The 10,863-nt window shown below is 41.5% G+C and overlaps 2 protein-coding genes across 2 annotated transcripts; both read right to left on the bottom strand.

Moving 5' to 3' along the window:
• Positions 1–658: 658 nt before the first annotated feature.
• On the bottom strand, positions 659–2,221 carry LOC134623434 (E3 ubiquitin-protein ligase TRIM34-like). Its single transcript, XM_063468581.1, has one exon. It carries the CDS (start codon positions 2,219–2,221, stop codon positions 659–661), a length of 1,563 nt encoding a protein of 520 aa, XP_063324651.1.
• Positions 2,222–5,216: 2,995 nt separating this feature from the next.
• On the bottom strand, positions 5,217–8,692 carry LOC134623433 (tripartite motif-containing protein 16-like). The gene is made up of 2 exons (XM_063468580.1): positions 6,723–8,692; positions 5,217–5,370 (listed from the first exon to the last, which is right to left on the bottom strand). The coding sequence occupies exons 1-2, from the start codon at positions 8,108–8,110 to the stop codon at positions 5,217–5,219; spliced, it is 1,542 nt and encodes a 513-aa protein (XP_063324650.1). The 5' UTR covers positions 8,111–8,692.
• Positions 8,693–10,863: the final 2,171 nt, after the last annotated feature.

The following is a 10,863-nucleotide window of genomic DNA, read 5'->3' as shown; positions in this document are numbered from 1 at the left end:
AGTGCTGAACTTACGGTACAGATGTTATTGAATCTATTTGTACTTTTATCTTACCTGGTTCAGCTGCTCCTGATCAATACCAAAGTTTGTGTGTTTCCTTTTACAAGCAAGGCCTTCAAAAAGGCAGCTTTTATATTTCAAAACTCAAGTTACATTTCATCCATTCAATAAAAACATTCCACAACTTCAAACTCCAATGACTTTATTATTGATTAGATCATTTACAGTGTGTACACATGAAACTAAAATGTGTTACTTACGTGAATATTAATCTCCTCCCATCAGACCCGCCCAGCCATAAATGCGCACGATCCGGTATGACAGACACATGATCAGGCAAAGTGCCTGTTGTGTGCCCTAGAGGATGTTCGGGAATCTATTTGAAGTATGCTGAAAGGTTACTTTGATACAAAAACATGTCGACTACCCCAGCTGTGAAGCAGTAGCTGGTGGTATCTGCTGGTGTTGGAAGTACCAGCAGATGGAGACAAACACTTTAAAATAGCTACATAAGATTGAAATCCCAGAATAGAATGACAGCAATAAATGAAAAGCCTCATGATGCATCACAAAAAATTCATTTAACAACAACTTAAAACCAATCAGTTAAATTTATACTCACTCAGTGACAGAAAAATAAAAACCACAATCCGACCACTCAGTAAAGTTCACAAACCATCTCTGTGATGTGTGGACCGAGAACTTTTCCACAGGAACAACAACCCTGATAAGAGGAGCCAGACATATTGTCCCTGTACCTGTTACCATCCCAGTAGTAATCTTTCCCACATGAACACTTCCACTGCTGCTGCTGGGTCGTGCTGTAGATATTTTGCTTTCCCAGTTGAACAATTGGGGCCAGGTCCCAGTTGTTGATGCTTGCTTTAAGCTTCATTGTGATTATTTCTTCTCTCTGGTGCTGTCTGGTTCTCCTGAAGAAGGACAGCGTGGAGGCAGGAAAGTTCCACAACACCTCCACCTTTTCAGGTGGTGGTACAGGCTCGTCTCCATTCTCCCCCTGATATGTGATTAATGCAGAGGTTGTCTTGAACTGGGTAGCTGTTTTTACTGTACCAGTATTTTGCACCTTCAAAGCTTGTGAAGTGGATGATTGAGAATCTTTATCAGTTTCTGTTATGAGGCTGCTGAGCTGCTTATCTTCCCAGCACAGTCCATACACAGCTCCATCCTTCAAGTTCTTTGCAGATGTTTTATCACATAAACCAGTCGTCCAATCACACTCTTCAGGCAGACTGACCACCCACCTCTGATAGCTGCTGGCTGTCTTGGTACTACAGATTAGAAGAGTTGCACAGCACTGTCCCAGCCAGCTATTGTGGAAAACCTTCCTGCTGTCTTTGGACAGCGACATGCCAGGACCCAGAGACTGTGACTCAAAGATCAGGTGTGAATCAGTGGGAACAAGCTCCTGGTGGTGTTCAGGATCAACCAGAGTCAGCAATGATCCCCAGAACTGAGACACTTGCTTCACCATCTTCTCCCCATTCTGTCTTATCTCCTCAGCCAGTTTGTCCCGATGGCTGCCCGGCTCCAGCCCTTTTCTCAGATCCACAGCTTTGGCCTTCTCCACATCCTGATGCACCTGAGAATACATCTGCAGGAATCTGAAGGTGTCCTTCTCCTTCTGTGCTGCTTCCATGCTGCTCTTGCTGGTTTTCAGGGACACCATACGAGCAGAGACTGAGCTCTGGACGCTGGTCAGAGAGATGTCACGCAGCTTAGTCACAGCCTCAATCAGACGCACACTGCAGCGACCCAGCTTCTCTCTTTCACTCTTCTCCCACTTTTCCAGACTCACATTCTCATCGTCTGTTTTCTCCTGTAAGATCAGCTGCTCAGCTTTCAGCTTCTCCAGGAGCTCTTTGTGGGCTGTGGAGAAGGTCTTCATATTGTGTAGGCGGTGCTGGTCCTCAATGGCGCAGGAAACACACACACAGGTCATGTCGTCCAAGCAGTAGTACTCCAGGAGCTTGCCGTGCTGAGAACATTTGGTGTTCCCACATAAATCCATGGGTTCAGTCAGAGGATGAGTCTGCAGTAACACAGGTGTGGTCAGGTGGGCCTGGAGGTGCTGGACACACATGGAGATCTCACACTTCATGCACGTCTTCTTTGCTGGTTTCCTGTCCTCTATACACATGTCACAGAGGATAGTTTGTGGATCTGTTCTTCTCCTTTTTGTTTGTATGCTGTCAGACATGTTTTCCAGCAGGAAGTCCTCCTTAGATTTGCTGAATATAACTCAGTGTTGTACAACAGTTTGGATTATCTGGAAGTTGATTTGCATTTTACACTGCTAAAACAAATCGAGAACAGGTAGAGTCAGACAACTTTTACTGCAGAAATATGGACGTGCCAACATGAAAACACAGATTAGAGTTTAATTTGCAAACACACTTTTGTGCTAGGGTAGAAAAGACATGGACTTGTAATAAAATGCAATCAAATGATAAAATCCAGGCAGCAATGTTTCTATTGTTGTGCCAACATAAAGGCTTTGATGCTTGAGGCAGGATTTACGTCAGTATCAGTTTGTTGGTGCACAGAATAAACTGGCAAATTGACTAACTTCCTTTTTTCATATAAACAAACATGAAAATGCGGTGTTCTCGCTTCCGTCAATCAGATAAATAAAATCATCCTACATATTAAAAATATACTAACTTTATCATCTATCAGATCATTTACATTGTATAAAACAACCGCTGTGTTTCTATGTTGTCATTAATAAGACCAAAAAGCTGTATTTAGGATGCCAATCTAAACCGAAAACAACCGGAAAAGATGGACTCGACGATGCTAGCAACGACCCTGAAACCGAGAAGATGTAATAAGATAACGCTAGCGATCAACTGACCGAGGCTAATGTACTGAATGCAATTCAGTCGCTCAGAATGCATTTTACAGCTCAACTGCGAAAAGTTTAAATGAAGAAATGACAGATGCAATCAGAGTGTTTTCCGAGAGCCTCGCCTCAGCAGAATCTCGTATGAGTAAAGTTGAGGACGTGGTTTCTAGTGATGTGCCCTGTGTGTCGAAGCTTTGAAGTGTGTGTCGGTTAATCTCGGGGGAGTTTTTGTGAGGCGCGTATCGAGGCTCGCTTTGATTACGTATGCAGTGACGTTCGAGGCCTCGCGGGCGGTTCGCGCCAGATTCGAAATAAAATGGGCAGCAAAACGCAGCTGATTCCCCCATCACATTGTGTTGTGGAATTGGATTACGTACGTATTACATAGTTACTTGAGCATTTCTACTTGATGGAACCAGCAAGGAAGAGAAGATTTTCCCCTGTCTGGCAACATTTTGATCTCATCTCTCCTAATAAAGTATGCACACAGTAATAAATATCACAAATGATAAGTACCATAATATAAAAAACAACACCAGAGATTCCTATAATCTTTATTAAAGAGTGAAGCGCCACACACTAGTTTATGTCATTATGCAACACGTTCTCACTCCCAGCGTAACATTTTAGGCTACGTGACAAATCGTCAACATATTACGTTTTTAGACACCCAACACGTTCCTAAATGACGAGATCGGGAAAAAAAAGAGGAAATATGAGAACCGTTTGGACTCAATCTACACATGTTTGCTCTTTTTCTTAAAATCGCTTGGGCAAACACTATTTAACGTCATTAAAGTGCTGGTTAAGGTTAGGGTTAGGGATCAGGTTAGATTTAGGGCTGGAATGTCTATTACCGCGGGACCGTCATTCCACTGGATTTCATCCATAACCCGCCGCGTACCATAAGAACGCGGAAGGTCACCTTTCGCGTTCCTCAGGAACGCTGCGGGACCTGACAAAACGTCGGGATGTTACGCCTTGGGAGTGAGAACGGTCTGCATTATCCAGATGTACATAAGCATGATTACACAGTTACACAGACATACCAAAACTCCTGATAGTTTCCACTTTCTCTTTCGTATCAGACATACTGAGACAATATTCAGGGTAAATAACCATGAAAACAGTTTATTTATTCAGTTTAGAGGTTTACACATCACATCATTATAATCATTGAGCCTGTTTCACTTGAATCGTCCACTTGATGGCGCAGTAGAGCAAATGAATCATCACAATGCTTCAAACCATGAGTTGACCAGTTGGATGGAAAGCTTCAGTTCACCACGAGGCTTCATCTCACCATCACTAGTGGTTTCCTCACTAACAAGTTGGGAGGCCACTTGTTATTGAACTAAACTGTCAGGAACTCCTACTGAAAGTGGACGACCTTGAAAACAGAAGCCGGAGATCCAACCATGAGACTCGTCGAATTACCCGACGGAGCTGAACCAGGGGAAATCACTGCGTTTTTACAGACCTGGACTGTGTCCAGATTCATGGGCTGCTCCTCCTTCGGAGCCCGATTACGTCGTAATGTTTTCCATATTATTTCTGTATTATTATTCTATTTTATATTTTAAATTATGAACTTTTTAGATTAACTTTTATACCATTGTGCCCTGTATGTGCTTACACGTTACTGTAGAAAAAGAGCCCTGTCTTATATAATGACACAAAGTTTTTGTGTCGTTATGTAAGACCAGCAGTATTTTCCAGCCTGGTCTCTCAGTCTTTCAGTCTTTTAAATTGAAACTAATTAAAAGTTAATCCAAAGTTATTTACTTTACCTTTTAGACTGACAAAGGTGTACTTAATAAACTGGCACTTTCAGTAACTTTGTTTTTTTCTAATTATCAAACATTAAAATGCAATGTTCTCGAGCCAGTTAATCAGATACATAAAAGCACTGCGCATATTAAAACTATTCTCACTTTATTATTATCTGATCATTTACATTGTATAAAGCAGCAGCTGTGTTTCTTTGTTGTTATTAATAAGACCAAAGAGCTGTATGTACAATGTGAGAGCTTCACCAGTAGATGGAGACGTACATCTTCAACTTGCAGGTGAAATAAAGTAAAAGGGTTGAAACGAAAAGAATTAATTGCTACATTAGAAGAAAATACCGAAGCCAACATGTATAATTAATATAATAAAATAACATTAAGAAAACACGGTTGTTTTATTTTATTACTTTACTTTACTTTGATATGTGATACATTGCACAACAAGTTAATCACCGAAGCAGCACATTTTCTTCACAGTTAATGATTGTGAAAGACAGTCAGTTACATTGATATTCATGCAGGGACAGAAAATGACTAAATGATCAGCAGAGTTGGAATTAACAGAGTTTACAAACCATTTCTGTCACACATGGACCACCAATCATTTTTCCACAAGAACAATTAGCCTCGGAGGAAAAGCGGGACATATTATTTCTGTATCCATTACCATCCCTGTAGTAAACTTTCCCACATGTGCACTTCCATTCCTGCCTCTGGGTCGTGTTTTGGACATTTTCCTTTCCCAGTCGTACAAATGGAGTCAGTTCCTTGTTGTTGAGGCTCATCTCAATAGTTATTATTTCTTCCCTCTGGTGCTGTCCGGTTCTGCAGTAGAAGGAGAGTGAGGAGTCAAAGTTCCACAACACCTCCACCTTTTCAAGTTGTAGTATGGCCTCATCACCATTCTCCCCCTGTAATTAACTCAGAAGACACCATGTGTTGATTTGCTGTATTGGCCATGTTACTTTCTCCTTTCCTCATTAAACTCTGCATCACAATCATCACCATTCTCCATAAAAGACAACCAAATGATGAGATTTGAGCATCAGTGAGCCAGTGATAGTTTAGCACAAAATCTTAACATCTGTTTATCATGAAGTCACGTTTTCTCGATTCATAAGTACAGTCTCATTTCATGCTCAAGCTATCTGCTGTTCTCTACTAGAAACGCTGTCAAACCTAAATGACCATGTGGTCCCAGCCAGGGAATGATTAGTTACAACAGTCTGAGGGAGTCTCCTTGTACGCTAAAGATTCACTGTGCATGTGTCAGTGCAGCTCTGGTTGTTTCACTCTCTATAACAGAAATATTTTCCAGCACACAGATTCTGGGACTCTTCACATTCTGAATATTTCAGGTCTCAGTGTAAACTGTGTTTTTTCTCTTTATTGTGTGAAGTTTTTAAAAAGGCCGTTTTTATATTTCAAAAACTCATGTTACGTTTCATCCAGTCAATAAAAACATTCCACATCCTTAAACTCCAATGACTTTATTATTGATTATATCATTTACAGCGTGTACACAGGAAACTAAATATTTCTGTTTACTTACATGAATCTGTATCTTAATCTCCTCCCATCTGACCCGCCCAGCCATCAAATGCACATGATCCATTATGAAAGACACAAGATTAGCCAAAGTGCCTGCTGTGTCCTGTGTTCAGGAGTCTATTTGAAGTATGTTGAAAGTTTAACCTTTAATACAAAAACATGTCAACTATCCCACCTGTGAAGCAGTAACACTTTCAACACCACCAGATAAAGACAAAATAGCTACATTAGATTGAAACCCCAGAACAGAATGACAGCATTAAATGAAGAACCTCATTATGCATCATAATAATTTAAATTAACAACAGCTTAACAGCAATCAGTTAAATTTATACTTATTCAGTGACAGAAAAACAAAGACCACCACTCAGTAAAGCTCACAAACCACCTGTGTGACATGTCTACTAAGAACTTTTCCACATGAACAAACAGACTGGTGGGAGTAGCTGGAACTATGATCCCGGTACCTGTTACCATCCCAGGAGTAAAGTTTCCCACATGAACACTTCCACTGCTGCTGCTGGGTCGTGTTGTAGATATTTTGCTTTCCCAGTTGGACAAATGGGACCAGGTCCCAGTTGTTGATGCTTACTTTAAGCTTCATTGTGATTATTTCTTCTCTCTGGTGCTGTCCGGTTCTCCTGAAGAAGGACAGCGTGGAGGCAGTAAAGTTCCACAACACCTCCACCTTTTCAGGTCGTGGTACAGGCTCGTCTCCATTCTCCCCCTGATATGTGATTAATGCAGAGGTTGTCGCGAGTTGGGTCCCAGTTTTGACTGTACCAGTATTTTGCACCTTCAAACCTTGTAAAGTGGATGATTGAAAACCTTCATTTCTCTTTGTTGTGAGGCTGCTGAGCTGCTTATCCTCCCAGCACAGTCCATACACAGCTCCATCCTTCAAGTTCTTTGCAGATGTTTTTTCACATAAACCAGTCGTCCAATCAGACTCTTTAGGCAGGTTGACCACCCACCTCTGATAGCTGCTGGCTGTCTTGGTACTACAGATTAGAAGAGTTGCACAGCACTGTCCCAGCCAGCTATTGTGGAAAACCTTCCTGTTGTCTTTGGACAGCGACATGCCAGGACCCAGAGACTGTGGCTCAAAGATCAGGTCTGAACCAATGGGAACAAGCTCCTGGTGGTGTTCAGGATCAACCAGAGTCAGCAATGATCCCCAGAACTGAAACGCCTGACTCACCATCTTCTCCCCATTCTGTCTTATCTCCTCAACCAGTTTGTCCCGATGGCTGCCCGGCTCCAGCCCTTTGCTCAGATCCACAGCTTTGGCCTTCTCCACATCCTGATGCACCTGAGAATACATCTGCAGGAATCTGAAGGTGTCCTTCTCCTTCTGTGCTGCTTCCATGCTGCTCTTGCTGGTTTTCAGGGACACCATACGAGCAGAGACTGAGCTCTGGACGCTGGTCAGAGAGATGTCACGCAGCTTAGTCACAGCCTCAGTCAGACGCACACTGCAGCGACCCAGCTTCTCTCTTTCACTCTTCTCCCACTTTTCCAGACTCACATTCTCATCGTCTGTTTTCTCCTGTAAGATCAGCTGCTCAGCTTTCAGCTTCTCCAGGAGCTCTTTGTGGGCTGTGGAGAAGGTCTTCATATTGTGTAGGCGGTGCTGGTCCTCAATGGCGCAGGAAACACACACACAGGTCATGTCGTCCAAGCAGTAGTACTCCAGGAGCTTGCCGTGCTGAGAACATTTGGTGTTCCCACATAAATCCATGGGTTCAGTCAGAGGATGAGTCTGCAGTAACACAGGTGTGGTCAGGTGGGCCTGGAGGTGCTGGACACACATGGAGATCTCACACTTCATGCACGTCTTCTTTGCTGGTTTCCTGTCCTCCTCTGCACACATGTCACAGAGAATAGTTTGTGGATCCATGTTGATGTTTTCAGACTTTAAAAAAATCAGAATGTCCTGATCAGAATTGTTGAATATTATTCAGTCCTGAGAGAAGTCCTTACTGCTCTTTGTTTCACTCCAGTTCGATGTACTGTAGAATGTCCCAACCTCGTCTCTCAGTCTGTATTATGTCCAGTGGCACCGCAGTTTAGATTAATGTTCTCACATATTGCACTTTGTACTGTTAAAACAAAAACCGAACAGGTGGAGTCAGACAAATTTCACAGCATAAATCAGGATGTGTCGGCACAGAAACACCCACCAAAGTTTAACTTGCAAACACACTTTTGTGATAAGCTAGAAATGACGTGGACTTACGATAAAAGCCAAACAAATGACGAAATTAAGGCAGCGATAAGGCGATGATAGTTTAGCAGAAAATCTTATCATCCATTCATCCTGAATTCACATTTTCTCAGTTTTATGTATCCATGTTTTTGCACAACTAAGACCACATAATCATTTTGATGCAAATAAGCATCATCACTAAACAAGACAAAGAAATCATCATCTTCTGGTCATAACAGACAGGACCTGCAAATGTATGTGTTTAAAAATGAATAAATATAAAGGTGTTTCTTAGACAGCATAAGGCTGTTATATACTGAAGTTTACAAACTACATCATTGATGGTGAGGACTAATAACTGCTCCACAAGAATGGGTTGACTGGCAAGAAATAGTACTGACACATTGGAGCTTTTCTGTTTTTCATTCTTTGCTAATGTCACGGTCTGCCAGGCAGACCGTGGGAATGTGGGGAGAGGAGGACCCAAATGCGGTGAACAGTGCGTTTATTTACAGTGCAGTCAATTTTCACACAAACAATCCCCGTGAGTTCCCCTGACTCCCGTGCTGTGTTTTCCTCCCCAATAAGTCCGTGCCCCGTGCTCTCCGCTTCCGTGTGTCTGCACTCCCCGTGCTCGCTGCTCTCTGGTTTTCCACGCTACTCCTGCAGGAAATGATAAAGCATCCGTCAAGACACTAAACTACTGCGGGCATACGCACACTAGACTTGACACTAACAACACTAACGTGGAGTTTCACGTAACGATCCTGCACCGGAGGAAACTCCATCATTCTCTTAAGTAGCTCCCCCCCCCGACGAGCCTGATCAGCAGCAGGTGTGTGAGGTCCTAGGCGTGACCAGCCAGCTGGCAGGGCCACACCCACCAGGCCTGGGAGTGTCACCACTGCACTTACACACACGCGCGCGCGCACATGCATGGAAAACAGGACAGCAGCACAATGCAAAAAAGATACAATAATAATGTAAGTCCACAACTGCTCAGGGACCCTGGGTCGCCCAGACCCAGGGTCCCTGACATCTAAGGTCATGATAGAAATAAAGCACATGGGTTACAAGCTGCTTGAGCTCATTGTTATTCTCTGATGCCCACCAATCCTCTGCTGAACAATGACAATGAGCGACAACCACCTTTTGTGGTTATTCACCTTTGTTTGGAGGAGAACAAACCAGCAGCTGTTTTTATTGTTTTTATTTGCATATTGTCAGACATGTTTGCAGAAGAAATAAATTCTTCATGTTTCTAATTAATTTTCATGTTTCTGGTTCTCCTGAATCTGCTGTAAAAGCTCAGTCATACACTTAGTATCGTGATGTGTTTGATGGGCAGGACATAGAGGATGAGAGACAGATGAAGAACATGTGCTTGTAATTAGGAGAGAAGCCTTGAAAAAAAAACAGGATTCCTGCCAGTAGTGAACAACTGTATTTATTGGAGTATCAGTTTGTTGGAAATCGATGACCCAGCCTGTAGATTATAAACATTTATAGCAGAAAAATCGTTCCCTCTATGTGCCTACAACTTAGTGTATAAAAAAGGAGTCTGGTTTAATCTAATGACCCAAAAACTAGTGTGGTGTACACTCAGTTTTTAATATTAAATGTTCACTGGATAAAACTAAAAGATCCAAAACGCTTCGTTCAAGTTTTAATAGGGAAAAAATGTATATAATAAACTGGCAAATTTTATAAAAAGAAAATAAATTTGGTGTTAAAAAACTTAAAAATACAGTGTTCCTGCTTGACTTAATCAGAAAAATAAAAGCCTTCCACATATTAAAATATACTCTGTTATTTATCAGATCATTTACATTGTATAAATCAACTCTGGCTGTACAATGTGACAGTACCACCAGTAGATGGAGACAAACATCTTCAACTTGCAGGTGAAATAAAGCAGAAACGGTTCAAACTAAAAGAATTAGTTGCTACATTAGAAGAAAATGCCAAAGCTAAAAATATTAACCAAAAAGAGCATTTCATTTTTACATTAATGTATTCCTCTGACAGAAACTAAATTGGATACATTAATAAATATTTGGTGAGTGAAAAAAAACATTAGCAGAGTCAGAATTACCAAAGTTTACAAACCATCTTTGTGATGTTTTCACCACCAGTTATTTTCCACAGTAACAATTACTGTGAGGAGGGCAGAAAACATTATAATTAGAGTAGCAAGACAGCAACAGGGAGGAGAAATGATCACAATGAAGGCCAACCAAACCAAATGCAAAAGTTAAACAAAATTATTAAAACTGAAAAACATGCAAGAAAATACAGATTTCATATTTACTTTGAATTTTGTTCACTCAAAGTTAAAATTTAACAAATTCATCACAAAAAAGCATCATATTGAATTCACCAGTCAGTAAAACTTATATTCATCTGCTAAAAGGAAAAACACAAAATAATGAATAGATCTACAA

This window comes from Pelmatolapia mariae, unplaced genomic scaffold, assembly GCF_036321145.2.
Source record: "Pelmatolapia mariae isolate MD_Pm_ZW unplaced genomic scaffold, Pm_UMD_F_2 NODE_ptg000649l+_length_47392_cov_1, whole genome shotgun sequence".
Lineage (NCBI taxonomy): Eukaryota > Metazoa > Chordata > Actinopteri > Cichliformes > Cichlidae > Pelmatolapia > Pelmatolapia mariae.
The sequence above is the reverse complement of the archived record's forward strand: the minus strand, read 5'-3'. Positions and strand labels throughout refer to the sequence as shown.